At 53.7% G+C, this 21655-nt stretch overlaps 1 protein-coding gene across 1 annotated transcript in view; it reads right to left on the bottom strand.

Annotated features, from left to right (window-relative positions):
- HSPA12B (heat shock protein family A (Hsp70) member 12B) overlaps positions 1–21655 on the bottom strand; it is a 68124-nt gene that overhangs the window by 27887 nt on the left and 18582 nt on the right. Inside the window, exons 3-8 of the mRNA XM_050943366.1 lie at positions 15942–16042; positions 14474–14598; positions 8846–9032; positions 6567–6671; positions 5583–5699; positions 1510–1681 (exon numbers count right to left, since the gene is read on the bottom strand). Of these exons, the coding sequence (XP_050799323.1) occupies positions 1510–1681; positions 5583–5699; positions 6567–6671; positions 8846–9032; positions 14474–14598; positions 15942–16042 (807 nt within the window). The remainder of the gene's footprint in view (positions 1–1509; positions 1682–5582; positions 5700–6566; positions 6672–8845; positions 9033–14473; positions 14599–15941; positions 16043–21655) is intronic.

The following is a 21655-nucleotide window of genomic DNA, read 5'->3' as shown; positions in this document are numbered from 1 at the left end:
AAACCTTTTCCAATTCCAATATATCTTTTTTGAGATGGGGCCACCACATCAGCATGCAGTATTCAATATGTGGGTGTACCATGGATTTATATAGAGGCAATATGATATTATCTCTCCCTTTCTTAATGATTCCCAACATTCTGTTCGCTTTTTTGACTGCCACTGCACATTGAGTGGATGTTCTCAGAGAACTATCCACAATGACTCCAAGGTTTCTTTCTTGAGTGGTAACAGCTAATTTAAATCCCATCATTTTATATGTATAGTTGGGATTATGTTTTCCAATGTGTATTACTTTGCATTTATCAACACTGAATCCCATCTGCCATTTTGTTGCCCAGTCACCCAGTTTTGTGAGATCCTTTTGTAGCTCTTCGCAGCCTGCCGGGGACTTAACTATCTTGAGTAGCTTTGTATCATCTGCAAATTTTGCCACCTCACAGTTTATCCCTTTTTCCAGATCATTCATGATGTATCTGCATTGTACAAGCCACAGAATGAGCCAGTGGAAAGAGCTGGCAGTCTACCAGATGGGCACAGAGGAGTGCCTTGGGAAAGCCCAGGGTGGAGGGGACTCAGATCTCCCAGGTAGCAGAAGTGAGTCTTAGCAAGGATTTGAATGGGGAAAGGGTTCTGGGCTGGCAATCTGCAGAGGCAGGGAGACGGGACTGAGAGAAGAGAACAGGCTGGCACAGCTGGCGATGCTGATGGGGCTCCGTTAAGTGGAGAGATGCAGGCTGGGAAAGCCTAGGGGTGTTTTCGGAGAAAGAGAGACCGGTTCTGCCCCTGAGTCCCAAACCAGCCCCTGCCAAGCAGCTCCCAGCAGGCTGGCCTGGGACAAGCTCCAGCCTAGCCCTGCTGCAAGACTGCAGAGGAAACAGCCCAGGAGGTGGCAGCGGCTTCTGACACCTCCCCAAAGCCCCCTGGAATAACTGCTCTTTTACTAGCTGTTCCATCAATTCACCCAAATGAAAGGCACATGTGAGAACTTCAACCACTGCTCCCCGCCACAGCCCGGCCTGAGAACTGGCTGGGCACCGTCAGGTCCGCGATCCAGCCAGGCAGTGCAGCTAGCACCCCCAGCAACGCAGCAAGTGCCTCAGACTGCTCCATCGGCACCCCACACCCTGGTCTGTAGCACCCTGTGTCACACCTGCGGTGCCCCCCCCAGCTCTGCCAATGCACCTCCCCCCAGACAGCTGAGATCCCTGCTGTTCCAATCCTGGGACCCCTCCGCTGCTCTGCGATCACATCGCAGCCCGGAGCTGCAGGCCCACCTGCTGTTCCCCACCCTCCATCACCCTCCGCCGGGATCAGCAGGACCCTGCTAGTCTCCCCGGAGGACTTTCCTGAGCCGAGACGGCCAATGGTGCTGAATTGTACAACACGGACACACGGTCTGTAGGGCTCGGGCTGGGGCCAGCGAGCTCATTCTGCTTGTGGCCCACCCCACAGCACAGCTGTCCCCGGATCCCCAGACGAGGTGCCCACAGTACAGCAGTCGCTTACCCTGCCTGAAGCTGGAGTCGATGGAGAGCTCTGGGGCGAGGCCATTGGCTACAGGTTTGCAGCTCAGGTCAATCAGCTGATTGAGGCGGAGCTTCCTGCAATAGATGGAGGCTGCTTCTGGCTCCAGCGCGATCAACAGCTGCTCCGGGTTTGCGGGGGAAACCAAGCCGGCCTGTGGAGCGCGGGAAGGCAAGGCACAGAGTCAGCACAAGGCGGTTACAAGGGCGGGCGAAGGGAAAGCGGCTGCATAAGGAGATCACGCTGCCGGCTGTGTGTGATGGCAGAGATAATCGGCTTGGTTATCTGACCCACGGGGGTTCCATGCTCCCCGCAGGGCCCCGCCTTGTGGCATCAGCGTGGTGAACCACTGAGCCCATCTGAAGGCTTCTGGGCTCAGGTTATGAATCAAAGAACCTTCCTTCTTTCCTAGGGTTTCCCCTGCTTTTCCTGCCCCTTTCCCTCCCTGCCCCTGTGGGCCCCAGGGCAGCTAATGTCTCCCATCTCACTGTGGGTTTCATAGCCTATCGCTGACCAGCGGAACTCACTGCTGCAGGACAGGCTTGGGGACAAAGCAAATTAAGTTGGTACATTTTCTAAACACAAGGGTTAGCTGTTGACGGGAATAAGATCTACATCTAGAACAGTGCTATTCAGGATACAACAGACCAAGGCCTCATGCGTGCAGCTGCAGCCAGGGGTTAATGCCCCCACAGGACAATATTGTGTAGCCCACCATTTCAGTATATGTTTTAATGTTCCCCCCAGTTGCTGGTCTGCCAAAGAGGGTAAGAGCCCACTGCAGCTGCCAGCGAATGGAGTTACCCCTTTACCTCAAACAGTAGAGGCCCATGCTCTAAAGAACATGGAAATCACCAGCCTAGACCAGCCCAGGATCCATCCCTCCCAGTCCCCTGTCTCTCATGGGCAGCACTAGCTGCTTCAGAGGAAGAAGCACGAACCCCGCAGCAGGCCGATGTGGGGGACTCTGCCCCCAGGAGGGGCTCAGTCTAACTCCTAATGCCCAGACACAGGCTTAAGCCCTGAAGCCAGAGGTTTTACACCGTTCTAGTGCTATCTATCCCCTCGGTGCTGCAGGCCCCCGGCTCATCCCGGGCTGGGCCGTGGTGCAGGAGCTACAACGCTCCTTGCACTGTGGGGTTTTGCATTGTCTTTGGCAGCCCCGGCCACTGGCTGCTTGAGGAGACGAGATTCTGGGCTCCAGGAGCGGCTGGGAGGGTTGCCACGTGATGGGCCCTGTGGACAGGCTGCTGGGGGGTGGGGGGGAGCCTATGACCAGCTGCTGGGGAGGCCCTGGGGATGAGCTGCTAGAGGGTTGCCATTGGGTTGGCCCCATGACCAGCCGCTGGGGGAGAGCCGTGGAGCAGGCCCTGGGGATGGGCTGTAGGGGGAGAGCCGTGGGGCAGGTCCCGGGGATGGGCTGCAGGGGGAGAGCCGTGGGGCAGGCCCTGGGGATGGGCTGCAGGGGGAGAGCCGTGGGGCAGGTCCCGGGGATGGGCTGCAGGGGGAGAGCCATGGGGCAGGCCCTGGGGATGGGCTGCTGGGGGAGAGCCATGAGGCAGGTCCTGGGGATGGGCTGCAGGGGGAGAGCCATGGGGCAGGCCCCAGGGTTGCACTGCCAGGGGGGTGCTGTGGGGCAGGTCCCATGACCAGCCGCTGGGGGAGTGCAGTGGAGCAGGTCCCACGATGAGCAGCGGAGGGAGAGCTGTGGGACAGATCCCATGATGAGCAGCAGGGGGAGAGCCATGGGGCAGGCCCCAGGGTTGCACTGCCAGGGGGGTGCTGTGGGGCAGATCCCATGACCAGCGGCAGGGGCAGTGCCATGGGGCAGATCCTGGGGTCTGACTCCCGTCAGACGCTGAACCCAGCAGTCAGTTGTGTGTCCCTGCCATTCCCCGTCTGGGACAAAGAAGAGCCCAGAGCTGTCAGGCAAACTACGGCCTGGGCACCGGCTCTGGTCTAAGAGCAGGCGTCGTTCCTCCTGACCCCGCTGCGTTCTGCATGCCAGCCTGGCGGAGTCCGACGCTGCTTTATTCAGCCTCAATTACACCCTGCTGTAGCCAGCTAATAAACCCAGGGACGCCCAACCCCTAATCCCCCTGGTCTGTCGCTTTCTCCTTCCCCCAGCTCGCCCTCCTTTCCCCTCCCCTTCCCCCCTTGCTCTCCCTGCGAGCAGATCTCCCCGTCCCCACCTCCAGCCTTCACTTCCTTTGCTGATGTGGCTGTGGAACAACACCGCAAGGGGCGAGGCAGAACCGATCTGCGGCGAGGGGACTGGTCTGGCCCCGGCACAGACCCATGTTCTCATCCGCTCGCTGGGAGCCAAGACCCAGTCAGCTGAAGCAGCAGTTTGGAGCAAGCCACAAGCAGCTTGGCAGGCCCTGGGATCAAATAATCCACGAGCCCCTGAAGGGTCATTATCTTCTACGGGGGAAGGAAACGCAGAAGGATGTGCTGGAATGGCCCTGGGATGTGCTAGCCCCAGGCTCTGCGGGTCAGTAACAAACCAATGTCCCAGGACCAGCCAGAGGGCGCTGGGCTCTTTCTCAAGAGCTGGGGAATCCAAGTCTTGGTCACTGGAGGTCCCTTGGCCCTAGTCCATTCTGCCTCCCTAGATTACTCCAGCGGTTTCGACCAGCATCCTTCATCCACTGGACTAAACTGCCATGCAGCATTGCAGCGCGTTGCTACATTCCACCCTAGAAATGGCTGCATGGACCTCCGGAGAGCCTGTCGATCAGCCTGCACAGTGACCAAAGAGCCAGCAGAACCAAAAGACCTGATCCGATTTACTCAATGACGAGTTCTCAGCGAGGATCGATTGCTGGGAGGGGAGCGTTAATGGGATGCCTCTTCTAATTTTACAGAACAGAAGAGCAGCCACATTGGGTCTGACCAACAGTCCATCTGGCCCCGTATTCTGTCTTCTGACAATGGCCAATGCCAGGCGCTTCAGAGGGAATGAACAGAACGGGACAATTATCGAGTGGTCCATCCCCTGGCGTCCACTCCCGGCTGCTGGCAAACAGAGGCTGGGGACACCCAGGGCATGGTGTTTCGGCCCAGCTCCAGCAGAAATGCCCATGTGTTCACCAGCGGGAGCTGCTCCCCCACTCTGCTGCACATCAGGGACCCCAAAAATCACTCCTGGAGCAGCCCAGGGCCCAGGGCAGAAAATGTTTTTGGTGCCCCTCAAGAAGATGAGAAAAAAAAACAAAAAAACCCAACCCCCAGCTGAGCAATGTGGCATCTCTGACAATTGGTGCCCCAGGCACCACCCTGCCTGGGCAGCTTCTAGAGACACAGGACTTCAGAAAGAAGCGACAAACTCCATCACGGATTGGCAGGGAAGGCAAGATTGTAACTGTCTCGCTGGGTTGAGCGATGACTAATGGGGGGGGGGGGGGTAATAATAGCCTACAAGTGTCTGGACAGGGCAAGTGTCACGATCCTGCCTGGCTCGTTGAACACGGGGGCTACACCACTAAAAGCATGAACGCCACTGCTTGAGGTAAAGGAGTAACTCCCCAGGCTGGAAGCTGTAGTAGACTGTTATCCCCTAGATGCTAGAGGCATCAAAGACTCCACTCCGCTTGCATGAGAGGCAGCTCATCCCAAGTATCTGCGAGCAGGCTTTCAAGTTCCACTCCAGGTGCTACTTTTGCAACCTTCCCCCAGGGGTCATCAGGAGGGTTTGACCCTGGAGTCTTCAGCACTACAAGCACCAGCTGCTCCTTCTTCAAGTACAGGACTAACTCCATTAACGTGAGCTAGGTTGGACAAAGGCTTGGAGAATGGACTGCACGCTACTTATGGCTTTAGTCCCTGCCACTTGGGTCATTAAAATCCAACGCAAACAGCTCTCTGGAGAACATAACCTTTAAAAATATCCAGACGGGTTAGAGGAGATTGGACGTTGCAAAGAAACACCTGCTCTGGCCCAGGAGTGGGAGACAGGACAAGGTGGGACCTAATAAATCTCTGGCTACAAGGATCCTACAAATCCTTGGAAAACCCAACAAAGCCAGGAAGGGAACCGACACGAGACATCTCACCTTGTATGCAGCTTCCCTCATGAACTGCTTGGCTGGCTGTTTCCAGATGGCAGGCACTGTAATCACCCAGCGGATGGCATCTTTCTCTTGCAAAGATGAACACTGGTCCTTCAGCTCCTGTTGTAAAAGAAGCAGAAACTGATAGCCAAACCCTATGCTTCAGGGCATACAATGATGGCCTATGGGCAGGTCAGGAAGGAATTCCCCCATGGATGCCATTGTGCCACTGGATGGGTCAGGGCCAGCTCCAGGGTTTTTGCCGCCCCAAGCGGCAGAAGAATAAAAGCCGCGATCGTGGGTGGCAGCTCCACTGCGCTGCTTTCTTCTTAGGCGGCACTTCAGCGGCGGGTCCTTCCCTCAGAGAGGGACCGAGGGACCCAGCGTCAAATTGCCACCGAAGAGCGTGATGTGCTTCCCCTTCCCCTTGGCCGCCCCAAGCACGTGCTTGCTACACTGGTGCCTGAAGCCGGCCCTGGGATGGGTGCAGTACTGGGAGACAGGCGAGTTCTTGGCCCAGGAAAGCAGCATTCCTAGTCAGGCAGGAAGGCCAATGGAATGAATGGGTCATGGAAAGAACTCCCTGCTGAGTTCTGGAGCTCCGGGTGAAAGCTGTGTTGGGTGGGGGATGCTTGCCCTGACACTGGATGTTGCATCTCCTCCATGGGCTGGTGCCTTTCACCCACACTAAGTTCACACAAAAGAGGGCAAAGCAGCCCCTTTTGGGCTCGCTAGTCCCTGGGCAAACTCCTGCCACCCTGACGTCGGAGTTAGCATCCTAGCCTGGGACAGCTATTGCTCATCTCTTGATTAGTTCTGTCTGGCACGTCCCCTGGGACCCCTCGGAGCTTGCAGCCAAATCCACAAGAGGGTGATTTCCCTGGCCCATGCCAGCTCTGCTGGGGTTTATCCCCAACTGGCAGGGATTCCACTGGGATTTGCAGCTGACTCCCAGGCCTTTCCCCCCGCCCCGGGCAGCTGCACTACCTGCACGGCGTGCTGCTTGAAAAAGCGAAGGGCGTGTGCAAACACCTCCAGTGCCTGGACCTTCTTCCCATTCACGGCTTCTAATTCGGTTTTCATGGTGAGGTCCTATCAAAGCAAGACAAACAGCCAGAGATGGTCAAGGCCTGAGCCCTGGCCTGCCCCTAGGAGCATGCCCAGCACAGAGCAGTTAGCAGGGAGCTGGTTTCTCTGATGGATGGTGACAAATGTGCAAATTTCCTGCAACGTCCTTGGAAAAACATTATTGAATGAAGTGAAGTATCCTTGGAGGCCATTGTATGAAATGCAAAGGTTCTGTGTTACTGGGGCCTGGGAGACCAAAGGACTGTACTGAACCATGTGGCAGACATGAATGGTCTTTTGGGATAATGTATGTGAAGAGCATTTCCTGGGAAACATGGGGGGCAGCGTGTGAATGCAGATTCCTCCCTGCCCCTGTATGGAGCCCCCAGCCTTCTGAAGCTGAGGAAGGGACCAATGTTTATGGATTAGTGTTCCCTGACTCTGGAGATCAATGGCCCAGGCTGGATAAAGGAAAGACTCACCTAGCAGAAGGGTGCTTTTTGTGGGCTGAGGTTGTTATGAACTTGTGCCCACAGAAAAACCCCTTGGTGGGGTCTGAAGGGCTGACTCCTGCTGCAGTGCTGCCTGGAGTTGGGGTGATCACTGGGAAGCTTATGAGCATGTGCATCGGGTCTTTTAAGGCGTTTTGTATGGTTTCTCTGTGATGCTTTTACCATCAGAATAAACGTGCTTGCTCAGAAAGAGCTGGGTGGTGACCTCTAGCTGTGGGCAATGACACTGTCTGTAGCCTCTGGAGAGATAGCAGAGCGCAGGCGCTGGCCTGGTAAGGCTTGCTGAGAATAGCACGGTGGAGGCAGAGAACTCTGCAGCCTGGAAATACCCCAGGCAGGAGGGAGATAGATGTGGGTCTCCGCCCAAGAGAGGTGATGGCTGGGGGACCAGCTGCCTTATCAAGGCAACGGAGAGGAAATGCAGGTGCAGCTGCCCTGAACTGTGACTGAGGGACTGTGCCAAATCCAGCACCTGGAGCGCTGACAAGGAGCTGGGCGCTGTGATCTCATGAGCTGCTGCTAGAGGTTCTCATCCTCTGGGGGGGACAGTCACTTCGGCCTCCCAGTTGACCTCAGCAAGAGCAGGATGGAGCCCAGTGTTTGGCCACGTGGCTAACTTCTCCGTCTGCTCGTAGCTGGAGCAAGCAGAACAGCGAGCCCACCCGATCGGCAGAGAGGAAACCAAACGCCCATTACCTGGAAGGTGCCAAGGTGCCCAACCCACTGGTGCTTCTCCTGCAAGGATGAGGGGGGAGAGCTACACGGAATTACCACCCCGTGTGAAGGTGAGGTGGGACGAAAGGCTGGGGGGTGCAGGCAGGAATGAGGAGGGCTGGAGATCCACCCATAGGAGGTGCTACAGGAGTTGGTGCAAAAAAATTCTGTGAGGCCACATCGCTGCACTCAGAAGTGTTTGAATTTAGCATCATGGGGCAGAGCAGGTTGAGATCTGCCCTCCCCTGCTCAGTGATAAATCTACACTTGTGGGGGCTAGAACCTATCTCCTCCTGCTCCAAAACCCACAGGTCCCGAGTACGTGAGCTAAAGGGGGATCCAAGGGCTACAGAGGGTCTATGACACTGACTTGATCAGTTCTGCTCCCACCCAGCAGAGGGCAGTGGGGCGCGTACGCCTGTCAACAACCCCCACTGGGCTCAGTCAACATTTGTTCAGTTATAAAAGTTGGACCTCAATAAAATCATGAAATTTTGTTGAATTTTCCACTTCCCCATAATTAATTATTATTATTATACAAACTAGAGAGCTGGATGAATTTGTTACTGAATTTTAATGAAAAAAAAAAACAGCCAAAAGAGAATTCTGAAAACACTCCCTCTTCCTGCCCCCTTCTTTTTCAACCAGCATTAGCTCTGAGGGTTATTTAACCCACCCTTCCCTTCCCTTTGCATCATAAACTGGTTACCGAATTTGCTAAACAACTCTGTAAATTCACAGCCCCCCAAAATGACAGCAAGTTTCTGAAATTTTATTTAAAAAAAGATCAGTGACATTTCACACGGGGAAAAAAGTAAAAATATTGACAATCTGACTGCAATACATACATTTTTACTTTAACACTGGAATGTTTTTTTAAAGTGAAAGTGAGTTATCCCACCCCCCCCATCTCATCTGCCCCCAGCCCCTCCCCTGTGTTCAGGGTGACTGGGACAGAAAGGGTTAACTTACACTAGTGCTGTGAATCTTCATCTTAAACTTCTCAAAGTAGAGCCAGTCCTGGGCTTCCTCCGGATCGAGATCGTGGTAATAATCCCTTGCCGTGTATCCGAAACTGTGAAAGGCGCCCTCTGGGGTCAGCAAGAGGCTGGTGGGGGTTTTCTGATTGGCCACTCCAGGATCACCCCCCTCCCATTTCCTGCAATGAGGAACCAGATCAGATTTAATGTCCCACCTCTTAAAGGTGACACCATTTATAATTTATAATACCTATAATTTATAACACCATTTATAATAGCTAAGACTTCCTCTGAACTCCTGGTGGGAGTGGCTAGAAAACCCAGCCAGAGGCTCCAGGAGGGATTGGTTGGTAACAGGGTACAGAGCCTCACTATTATTATTATTTATTTATATTACCATTGTATTACTAGGCTCGGACCAGGATCCCACTGCGCTAGGGGCTGCACAAATACAGAACAAAAAGACAATCCTGCCAGAGACAACTGCTACCTGCTGATAGTTGAGGGGTACAGGGGAGGGACACAATTTAAAGTTTCATCTTCCCTGAACAGCTTGAGTCATGCCCCCCTCGGTAGCCCCCACCCCCCTCCCTCAGTGGCCCCTTCCTGCAGCTCCCAGATGTTTTCTGCTGCCTCTTCCCGCGGCTGCGGCTCGCACCTTGCCAGCTTCAGGAGCTGCCGCACAGCCTGGCTGGAAAACCCTGGCAGAAATGTGAGGGGGCGGGCACGTGACCCTGCGTGCCACCTCCACACGTGGCCTCTAGTCCCTGCCCCAAAGAGCTGACAGTCTATATATATATGAGAAGCGACAATGGGGGGAGTATGAGGAAACTATGGGTCAATATTGGTCAGCTTAACCATTTTGTAGGCCTCAAGGCAAAGGAGAGTTGAGAGCAGGGATCTGAGGTAGCTTTGTGGAAGTTTATGGGGAGCTCCTCCCAAGCATGAGGGGCAGCCAGGGCGAACGAACGCACAGAGGGGCTTGTTTAAGAATTTAACAAGTAGGTGATGGCTGCTGGGATCATGGGCTGGTTGGACGCAAGCCTCGATAGTGAAGGAAGGACGATGGGTGGGTGGGGATAGGTCATAGGGCCCCGAAAGTGACGACAAGGAGTGTATGTCTGATATAATTGGGAACAGGGAGTGGTTCAGATCTGGCCCAGGTTGGAAGATGGCCAAAAGCCAGGGCTGCCTGACAGCTGTTCAGTGGCCTGGGTCTCAAATCAGTCAGAGACTCCTCCGTGGGTTTTTGTCGGGACAGGTGCCCCTGGAACTAATTGGGCACCTGCCTCGTAGTCTCAGCAGAACAGGCCAAAGACGGAATGAGCTGGACATGTTAGGACAGGGCAGTATGGGAGAGTCTTGCCTTATCACTGCTTGTCCTGGGGATAAAGAGAAGGACTTTGAGATTATCACCTGACCTCATTCACCAATATTATTTTGCCTACCTACATACGACTGGCCAGACTGGGTCAGACCAAGGTCCATCTAGCCCAGTATCTGTCTTCCGACAGTGACCAGCGTCAGGTGCCCCAGACGGAGTGAACCTTACAGGCAATGATCAAGTGATCTCTCTCCTGCCATCCATCTCCATCCTCTGACAAACAGAGGCTAGGGACACCATTCCTTACCCATCCTGGCTAACAGCCATTTATGGACTTAACCTCCATGAATTTATCCAGTTCCCTTTTAAATGCTGTTATAGTCCCAGCCTTCACAACCTCCTCAGGTAAGGAGTTCCACAAGTTGACTGTGAGCTGCGTGAAGAAGAACTTCCTTTTATTTGTTTTAAACCTGCTGCCCATTAATTTCATTTTGTGGCCCCTAGTTCACAAAAGCCACTGCCTGGCCAAGACGGGGTCCTCACCAGCACCAGGATTAGAACTCAGGCTCCTTTGCTCAAATTTCTAGACTCTACTTAAATGGTCCCAGCTGGCTCTTTTTGACTGCTAGGCTCAATAATTGTGAGCAAAGTGCTCTGTCATTTGGGATGCCACAGCCCAGCCAGAACTCTACTGATTTGAAAAAACTCCTTAGTAAGTAACCAGGGAGAGACCCAGCGGGTCCAGCTGGCGGCCAGAGGGAAGAAGGTGGCAGGGTGGGAGATGGCTGGGTTGCGAGGGGAGCTGCTGGGTGAACTGTCAGCCAACTGGAGGGAGGAAACGAGCGGTAACCCCACGCTGCGCGACGTCAGCCCTCAACGAATGGAATCTTTGCCGCCACCACAGCCCGGCCCCCTCCCTGTCTGGAGCTAACTGGGCTGCGATCGACAGGAAGGATTAGGGGCAGGGATAGGAGTCTTAAATGCACCAGTCAGTTTATTTATTACTTGCTAGTCCCTGGGGCACCAGCACAGCGCTCCAGCCAAGCGTCTCTGTTCCACCCACGCAGAGTGCTGGAGGGAGACCTCTCTTGTCCCAGCCCCCTCCTCCAGCCTCTGCTACGCTGACTGCCCCTCCTTTAGCCTCTTCCACCCTGCCCACACGTCCGTGCACCATCTCCTGCCCCCGCAACCCCCGTTACAACTCTCTGGGTATGTCTGCGCCACGATAAAAACCCCGTGGCCCCCGGTCTTGGAGCCTGGGTCATAATATAGACGTCCCCTCTGGCTCCTTTCCCTCAGCCTTCCAGCACCCAACTGTCTCCCTGCCCTGCCTCTGCATCCACCGTACCCCTCTTCCCCTCCTCCGTGCCCCCGGAGCCTGCTGCCTCTGCTGCCTTGCCTCCAAATCCTCTGGCTTCCACTCACTCCAGCCAGCTCATCCTCACTAATGGCCCAGCCCCAGGGCCTCGTCTGTCTGGCCATTGCCTTCAGCTCCACCACGCCTGTCTCCGGGACTCTCTCCCCTCAGGGTTTTGTGGTGGCATCACAGTCCTGCCTCCAAGACAGCTCCCTCAGCAGCTCCTGCTCTTCCACTCCCGCTCTCCATGGGTGTCCCTCAGGGCCACCCTCCCCAGCCAAGCTCATTTGCTCTCTGGCTTCAATCCACAATGATAATAGGCCAAGGAAAACTCCCCCTAAACAAGGCGCCAAAGTTTCTGGCTCCCGGTGGTCCTGTCCTCTGCCACGGATGGCCCCATGGTCCCAGGTGACTCTATCTGGCCAACCTGTAAGCCTGGCCCATTGTTGAAGGCTGCCCCCCTGTGCATACCTGGAGGCTGGCTGCCCTCAGACCGGGGCCTGACCTGCTCTGTCAAAGCAGGGCTGCCCAGAGGGGGGAGGGGCAAGTGGGGCAATTTGCCCCAGGGCCTGCAGGGGCCCCCACGAGAGTTTTTCGGGGCCCCTGGAGTAGGGTCCTTCACTTGCTCAGTTGGCCCTGGAAAACTCTCGCGGGGCCCGGCCCCCCCGGAGCTTCTTCCACTCTGGGTCTTCGGGGGCAATTTGGCAGCAGGGGCTTCCCGCCGTGGTCTTCGGGGCACTTCAGCAGCGGGCCCCAGAGCGGAAGGACCCCCACCACCACCAAATTACCGCTGAAGCAGGGGCCCCCGGCCACCAAAGACCCCAGGTCCCCTGAATCCTCTGGGCAGCCCTATGTCAAAGCAGTCGATGTTTGGGAATAGGCACCTCTGGTGAGACACGGAAAAGTCTCCTATTTGTCTGCCCCAGTTGCTACTCCACAGCTGAAAGGACCTCTCACACCATCTGCCTCTCTGGGGTGTCAGGGGCTTCTGCTGCTGCCGTCAGGACTTCTTGGATTGTTTAAAGCAAGAGGCCCCAATTGCTTAGAAACCTGAGCTAGAATCTAGCTCTTGAAGGATGGATGGTCCTGTGGTTGAAGCACAGTATGGTGACTCAAGAGATCTGGGTCCCAGTTCTGTCACACCCTCTCTGTGAACTTGGACAAGTCACTTAATCTCCCTTCACCTTGGTTTCCCCATCTAGTCAACCCTATGGTGGTAAGGGCCATGCAAGTGGATAGATAAAGTGGTGTCTCTGTGTAGCAGCCTTGTCTTGGCCAGAGTCCTGTTGATTGCTTTTGGCAACTAGAGGAAGGAGGTATTCATAAATACATGGGCAGAGGACATCTGGGATGGCCATATGGGGGAGTCCAAAAAAAATATATAGGGAGATATACTGATCTCATAGAAGTAGAAGGGACCCCAAAAGGCCCCTGCCTTCACTAGCAGGACCAAGTACTGAATTTTCACCCCAGATCCCTAAATGGCCCCCTCAAGGATTGAGCTCACAACCCTGGGTTTAGCAGGCCAATGCTTAAACCATTGAGCTACCTCTCTCCCTGATTATGAGCCAGCTGCTGAGTCTTAATTGAGTTGTCCTGAATAAATAAATTATTCTGTTGTTAGGGGTGGGAGTGGAAGCCCATTATTGCAGGGCCTGTGACTATCCACACTGGGGCTAACCTACTGCCGGTCAGTTCATAAACAGATGTACGGAGCTCTTGCGCAGTGACTGCATCCCCAACTCTCTGTACCGCAGCCTCTTACGCTCACTTCAGAGCATGCCCAACTCATCGGGCCCAACGTGCACCTTCCTGACCTCGGCCTCCACCCTCCGGGAGATCAGAAGATGGCGAAACCCGGCAGAGAGAGGAGGAAATGGTGTATCAGCTAGAGATGGGCCCAAGCCATAATGTGGGGCCTTGGAACTCCAGAGTAAGGGGTTGTTGGGTTCAGCCCATAAGGGCTCATTATTAAATTAGGGTCCAGCTTCCAAAGCCTCTGGGAGTCATGGGGAATTCAGAACTAGTGGCTTTCGGTCTCTAATATTGGCAGAGGGTAGGAAGCAGAGAGAGAAAGGTTTGTCCTAGGGTGACCAGACAGCAAGTATGAAAAATCATGACGGGGGTGGGGGTAATAGGAGCCTATATAAGGAAGAGACCCAAAAATCGGGACTGTCCCTATAAAATTGGAACATCTGGTCACCCTAGTTTGCCCAGCGGTTGAGGCACTAACCTGGGATCAGGAGACCTCTCTGCTTTGTGATAGGCTTCCTATGGGACCCAGGACAAGTCTCTGAGACTCCAGCTGTATGCTAGGGATGACAGCACTGCCCCGTATCGGGGGGATTGGGTGGGTTGGGAGGTGCCCAGATACTGTGGTGAGGGTCAGGGAAGGGCGTAAGCTGGAATGAAGCTGGGACTGAAAGCACCGCCCCGTTAGAGCCCTGATCGTACATCTGTCCTGGCAGGACGCTGGCAGCCCAGGACAAGCTAACCATGGTATTTGGCTCCTCAATAAAATATGCAGAAAGCAAGAGACGATTCCCCCCATCGAGACAAACAAGGCATATGAGGGACCATCCTCCGTGGCCAGTGCAAGCTTGATCTCCAATGCTTATTCTGCAGGGCACTGACTCACACACTGGTGCTGATCCCAGCCTTACACACACCTCATCTAGCAGGTATTTTCCTTTGCTTAATGTTGTCCCATTACTCCGTTATCCCCATCCTGGTCCCAAATTCTCTCTGGTCCCCGGGATGCTGAGGGAGGGACAACTCAGTGATAGGGAGAAGGGGAAACCATCCAACGGGACAGGGTTAACAGAGCAATCCTATTCCCCAGCTGCTTTGATGACCCTGTAAAGCCAGTGGATGCAGAGAAAGGCCGACGTCCACCCACTGTAGCCCACAGGCCAACCTCCCGCAGAGCGACAAGTTACCTCATCATGTGAATGGCCTCAGGGTCGTTGGAGAAGCTGAAGGCATAGCCGCTGGAAGTCGTGCCAAAGTCAATGGCCACCACCACGGAGAAGGAAGTGGGTCGCTGCGCCCGGCCTTCGTTCCTCTGAAACACCACAAGGATGATTAGGAGCAGCCAGACCAGAGCAGCACAGGGTCCATCGAATCCTGGCTCTTGTCGTGAGCACTGGCCAGTGCCAGCTGCTTCAGAGGAAAGTGCAAGAAATCCCACAGTACGTGGTTACGGGATAACCTACCCATGGGGAAAGTTTCCTACTGAGTCTCAATAGTTGCAGGTAGGTTTATGCCCTGAACTATGGCGGCTTATATCCTGTCAAAACCCTTGGGGTTGTCACTCCTCACAAATGTAACTCTGGATGTTCTCATTAGCCATACAAATGTTCAACCCCCAATCCCCTTTTAAAAAAATCTAACTAAGATCTGGGTTTTACTAGGATCTTGTGGCAATGAGTTCCACAGGCTAACTGTGGAAGATAAACAGAGGATTGGGGCTAGCACTAGAGAAAGAGGAACTGTCGACACTCCCTAACTCTCTGCACCTCCTGTTGGAGCTGACTAGAGGGTCTGACATGTTTATTATCAGAGAAAGACTGAACCAAACCACCATAAAACTGAACTTTCCCAAACTTTGGAAGAGTTTGGATGCAGATGTGAACATTGTTGGTCAGACTCATCTTCAGTGACCTCAGATACATAAAGACGTCTCTCCTCTGCGGGACGCCCTACCACGACTGAGCCTTTCTCCCGTTGAATAACGGAAGATACTGTTGATGTCGTTATGTGGCCATTGATGCTTCCTAAACAATTAGGATTTGCTGACTGGTGCACTCGAACAGACCATCTCTTAGAGCATTCTGTCTCCAACAAGAGCCAATGCCAAGTGCTTCAGGGGAAGGTATAAGACCCCCAATGCAGGCAACTGCCAGACTGTCCAATGCAGGAAAAGTTCCTTCCTGATGCCAGCTAATGACCACTTTATGCCCTGAGGATGAGGATCGGTAGCCCTTGTATCAGGCATCTGATCTATTCTGTCAGAGCAGTCAGTGTTTGCTGGTAGGCACCTATGGGGAGATACTGAAAGGGCCTTTCTGTCCACCCCTCTCCCTGCCCCACACCTCCAGGATCTTTGCCAGGCTCAGGAGATTTCACTGCTGCTGACGTGACCTCCTGCCCATTCTCTGACACTGGGCCACTTGGCTGGTCACTTCATCAGAGAACTGGCCCACAGTGTGCAGCAGGGCCAACCAGACCATGCCCTACAGCCAGTAATTTGGTAGCTGGACCAATTCAACAAGGCCGTGGTGGTGGCAGAAAATGGTCAGAGAAGGAGTGCAGGAAAGAACAATTTGATGGCCACGATCCAGGAGCTGCACCCCAGGGGTACCCCAGATGACCCGGCGGTGGCGTTAAAGGGGGTCTGTGGCTTACAGGTGACTGGGAGGGCGTGAGCGGAGCGATGCTGAAGCTTTCATGCTGTGTTCCTGGAGAACTGGGTGGGGACGGCGTCTGAGAGCTCTCTCTGTTTCTACCTGGCAAACAAACAGAATCAGGATTAGAACAGCACTGGATCCATTCCTGCGAACCGCCAGCATCGTGGAGAAGGCACAGGGCCCTGCCTGTGACTCTTATGTGACATCAGACCTGTTTACTGCTCTGTCTCCCCACCTGCACTGGGGAGAACAATGGGCCTTGTAACGCTCTCTATCCCCTGCTAGTGCCCTGACCGCATTCAGGGTATGTCTTCACTGCACGGTTAGCCCAGGTGATTGGCACCGGGTCTGGGCACCAGGTTAACCTTGCCTGGGTCGGTGTGCGCACGTGCGCTACAAAATCCGACCCATGTTTCTGTGCCCTCACTGTTTCTGCGCTTGCCTGTGTGTGTCTGGGGGCATATCCCACAATTCTTTGTGCTCAGACGCTCTAGGGTTCTTTCCCAGTCAACAACAGAAGAACTTCTCTCTCCTTTGGGGGGAGTTGTGGGAAGTCAATGGAGGACTATCAGCACTCCAGTGATTTTTGCATTTGTGCTGCAAAGCGGGCAGGTTCCAGACTGAGTTAAAGCAGGGCCTGGGCTCTAACCCCAATGGGACCAGTGAAATCGATTGGGAGGAAAAATTCAGACAGATGAAAACCGGGAGTCCTTTAAGAAGAGTTTACTAGTTGGCCAAAAAAACATGATTCCATAACTTTAGGTAAAATCCAATCTTGGTTAAGAGGGGAAGTGAAGACAGCAATTAGAAATAATAATAAATGGAAAAAAGGGGAAGAATATAGTAATTAATATATAAATTAAAGACTACAAAGTGTATAACATTGATAAGGGAAGCTAAAGACAACAGGAAAAAATCCATGGCAGGCAGAGCTAAGGTCAATAAGAAAGGTTTTTTTAAAGTATATCAGGAAAAAAAGGAATCTCAGTAATGGTACATGCCTATTACTAGATGGGAATGGTAAAATTGTTAACACTGACACAGACGAGGCAGAGGTGTTCAATAAATATTTCCATTCTCTATTTAGCAAGAAGCAGGATGGTGTACTCATATTATATTAGGATGAAGTACTTTCCAGTCCATTAGTACCTAAGGAGGATGTTAAACAGCCTCTGCTATGGATGAATGTTTAAAAATTAGCAGGCCCAGTTAACTTTCACCCAAGAGTCTGATAAGAGTGGGCCAAGGAGATCTCTGACCCGTTTCTGCTAATTTCTAATAAATCTTGGCATACTGGGGCAATTCCATAAGCCCGCAAGAGTGCTAATGTTGTGCCACTATTGAAAAAGGACAAGTGGGATGACTGAGGTAATTAAAGGCCAGTTAGCCTGACATCAGTCCCAGAAAAAATAATGGACGGTTGATACAGGATTCAATCAATAAAAATGAAAAAATGGCAATACAGTGAATGCCAGTCAAAATGGCTTTAGGGAACCTAGGCCTTGTCAAACAAAGTTGATCTCACTTTTGGTGAGATAAGTTTTATTGATAAAGGTAACTGCTCAGATGTAATATACCCAGACTTCTGTAAGGCCTTTCACTTAGTACCACACAACATTCTAAGTAAACAATTAGCACTATACATCTGCAGTAACGCACATGTTCAAACAGATTAACATCCTGCTTTGAGCAGGGGACTGGGCTAACGTCCTGCTTTGAGCAGGGGGTTGGATTAACATCCTGCTTTGAGCAGGGGATTGGGCTAACGTCCTGCTTTGAGCAGGGGATTGAGCTAGATAACCTCCTGAGGTCTCTTCCAACCCTAATCTATGGTTCTATGATCTGGCTAATTGATAGGTGTCAAAAAGTAATTGGCTAATGAGGAAGCATCATTGAATGGGGGTGTTTCTTGTAGGGTTCCACAAAGATTGGTGCTAGGCCCAATGCTGTTCAGCATTTTTATCAATGACCCGGAAGTAAATAGAAAGTCACTGCTGATAAAATTTGCAGGTGACGCAAAGATCAGAGGAGTGGGAGGCAGGCAGGGCAGGCGTACAAAGCGATATGGATCATTTGGTAACCTAGGCTCGTTCAAACAAAATGTGTTTTAATATAGCGAAATGCAAGGTCATACAACTAGAAATAAAGGATGCAGGCCCATCCTTCCAGCATGAGGGACTGTGTTCTGGACAGCAACGACTCTGAGAGGGAGTATGGATGAGTGTGGACAGACAACTCAATGTGAGCTTCCAGTGGAATATTGCATCCCAAAGGGCTAACGTGACCCTTGCATGGATACACAGGGCAGTGCACAGCAGGAGCAGGGAGGTGATTTTACCTCTGCATATGGCATTGGGGAGACTGGTACTGGAATATTGCATCCAGTTCTGGTGTCCACCTTTGGAAAAGGGGTGTTGAAAGTTGCAGAGGGTGCAGAAAAGAGCCAGAAAAACGATGCAAGGGCTGGAGAAAATGCCGTAAAGTGAGTGACTTCAATTGATCACCTGCTTAGCTTATTAAAAAATAGAAGATTGAGAGGTGACTTGATTATAGTCTATAAGGACGTTCTTTGGGGGGAAAATACCAGGTAAAGGGCTCTTGACTCTAGTGCAGAAAGGCAGAACAAGAACACAGGCACAGTTTTTTAACAGTGCAGGTGATTAACCATTGGAACAAACATGGGTGGTACATGAAACCCCCGTTTGGGGAGGCTAGCCCCTTCCCCTTCTGCCTAAGGCCCCACCAGCTCCCGATGGTGGATGGAGGACCCCTGCCCCAGCCGCCCCATGTCCTGGCCTGCTGCCTGCCCCAGCCTGCACCCCCCAGCTACTCTGACCAGCCCGAGCCCCAGGCTGCCAACCCACCGGCCCGAGCCCCAGCCCCAGTCCCCACTGGCTTTGAGGGAGAGGCTGAGTAAGGGCAGGAAGAGGAGCAGTGTGGGCAGGGCCCTGAGGGAAGAGTGGGATGCAGAAGTGGGGCCTCGAGGCGGAGCGTGGACAAGGCCACGCCTGGTTGTGTGGGGAGCTTTAGCCGCCCCTGGCCTACAATTCCCACCGCCTAGGGTGACTAGATGTTCTGATTTGATAGAGACAGTCCCCATTTGGGGTTTTTTTTTCCTTATATAGGCACCTATTACCCCCCAACCCCTGTCCCGATTTTTCACACTTGCTATCTGGTCACCCTACCGCCACCCCTGGGAACAAACTAAGGGAAGTGGTGGGTTCTCCATCTTTTGGAGCCTTCGGAGCCAGACTGAATGTCTTTCTGGAAGAAGCTTTAGTTCTTAGTCTCAATGCAGGGTACCTGGGGGAACCTCTCTGGCCTGTGCGATACAGATGGTCAGATCAGATGATCTAATGGCGACTTCTGGTCTTAAAATCTGCGACAGTAAAACCGCGATTTTACGAGCATCCGTCTGATGAACGACCAGTTTGTCGAGTCACGTTTCCAGATGGAAAAGAAAAAAAGCCGTGCAACAAAAGTGACGTCGCTGCAGGACAAGCTGACACCCCTTCACTTTCCGATGCCGTCGGTGCACTGAAATGGCTTGGCGGTGGGTTGAGGGCCAAGAAGAAAGCGATGTGGTGTGCCATACGGCAGTGTATGCACTCAGCCCTCTGTGATCGGAGATGTTCGGCTTTATGAGCTGCCGATGTTGTGAATTCCTCAAGCCCCACCGGGTTTGTAAAACAGGAGCTCCGTTGTGATTAAAATTGATGTAATTCTCCCCTCCCCCCCGCACACCCAAAACTTGGAAGTATTTGGATCCCGATGGAGATTTGGCAGCTTGAAGCCATCTCTGGTTATTATGACCCCGTTTTCATGCTCTACGGTATCTAGCTCACCAGCTACCCATTAGTAGCTATCGTTTGTCTCCAGCAACGCCAGAGTTGATGCTTAAAGAAAGAATAACGACTGGTCCCTGCAGAACTGCCTGGTCTGTTTGTCCACCATCAACTCCAAGCCACCCGTCTCAGCACGGAGTCCGCGCAGATGGACTGTGCCAGTCCTAGGGGGGTTTTGCTGCCAGTTCTGCCCCCGGCCCCTCATCCCGTCCTTGCGCATTCTGATCCCAAACTAGGCGGAGGTAGGAGATGGGGTACGGCAGACCCCCAGCACAGCGAGATCCAGGGATGGCGGCAGCCCCAGTAAGCTCTGTATGTTGGAACCTGGCCCTTGCCCCTGCAGAATGACCAGCCACGCTCCGCCCCCGCCTGCCCCGCCACACTGCTCCAGGCGCATGGTTCCAATTAGGAGTGAGAGTTAATCACCCTGCCTGGGAGAGCACTCGCTGGCTGACAGTCTCCAGCTGTTGGCCCGGGGAAACCGGGAAGGGGGCAGGGCTGGCTTTCACTTCACCACTTGGCAGCCACCCCTGCCAGCGGGGTCTGGGGCTGCACTCAGCGAAGAGCTGTAACAGCCCCAGGCTTTGTCTGGCCACGGGCCCAGGCGGCAGAGCTCACAGCTGGATCCGGACTCGACAGCGGCTGAGCTGGGGAAAGGCAGCTGTAGAGCGTGGAGCCGAATGGCCATAAAACAGGGCGGTTGGCACCCTGGGTATCAGGTTGGGCCCAACCTCAGTGTCTACAACCCTGAAGTGTGATCGCAAATCGGAGCCAGAAGATGGGCCCTGGTCTGATTCCCACTCTGCAAGGTGAAGAGTATCCAGTCCAGTGGCTCTCCTGATCCAACGAGGCTGAGAGTGTTTGTATCTCTGGTTCTGCCCCATTGCTGGCTGGATCCACCTAGGGCTGCCAACTTTCCAATCACACAAAACTGAACATCCCTGTCCCGTCTCTTCTCCGAGGCCATACCCCTTCTCCAAGGCCTCGCCTCCTGCTCGCTTCATTCCCCCTCCTCCATTGCTCACTCTTCCCCACCCTCACTCACTTTCACCACCCTGGGGCAGAGGGGTGAGGTGCAGGAGGGGGTGAGGTCTCTGGACTGGGGGTGCAGGCTCTAGGGTGGGGCTGGGGATGAGGGGTTTGGGGTGAGGAGGGGACTGCAGGCTGGGGCAGGGGGTTGGGGTGTGGGGGATGAGAGCTCTGGCTGGGGGTGGGACTGGGGATGAGGGGTTTGGGGTAAGGGAGGGGTGTGGGGTGCAGGGTCCCGGTGGCACTTACCGTGCCTTTGAAGAAGCAGCCGCAAGGTCCCTGTTGCTTGTAGTGCATGGGCGGCCAGGCAGCTCTGTGCAGTGCCTTCATGCCTGCAGGCACCACCCACCCCCTACAGCTCCATTGGTCACAGTTCCTGGCCAATGGGAGCTGCAGAGCCGGTACTGGGGCGGGGGCAGAGTGCAGAGCCTCCCAGTCCCTGGCCATCCCACCGCCTAAGGGCCACAGGGACCTGGTGGCTGCTTCCAGGAGCTGCCCTGAGCTAGGGCAAGCAGGGAGTCTGCCTTAGCCCCAGACCCCCACTGTGCCACTTATGACTTTTAACAACTCGGTCAGCGGTGCTGACCAGAGCTGCCAGGGTCCCTTTTCAACTGGGCATTCTGGTCGAAAACCAGACACCTGGCAACCCTAGCTCCACTTAGCGACAGGGGGATTGTCAAAGATCTGCAGATCATGACGTATACAAAACAAGACCAACATCCGGATGTGTTAAGGTTCCCAACCCTCCAGGATTGTACCGGACTCTCCGGGAATTAAAGATTAATCTTTAATTAAAGATTATGTCATGTGATGAAACCTCCAGGAATACATCCAACCA

The sequence above is a fragment of the Gopherus flavomarginatus genome, chromosome 3 (genome assembly GCF_025201925.1).
Source record: "Gopherus flavomarginatus isolate rGopFla2 chromosome 3, rGopFla2.mat.asm, whole genome shotgun sequence".
In the NCBI taxonomy this organism is placed as follows: Eukaryota; Metazoa; Chordata; order Testudines; family Testudinidae; genus Gopherus; species Gopherus flavomarginatus.
This window is presented reverse-complemented; position numbering and strand designations above follow the sequence as displayed.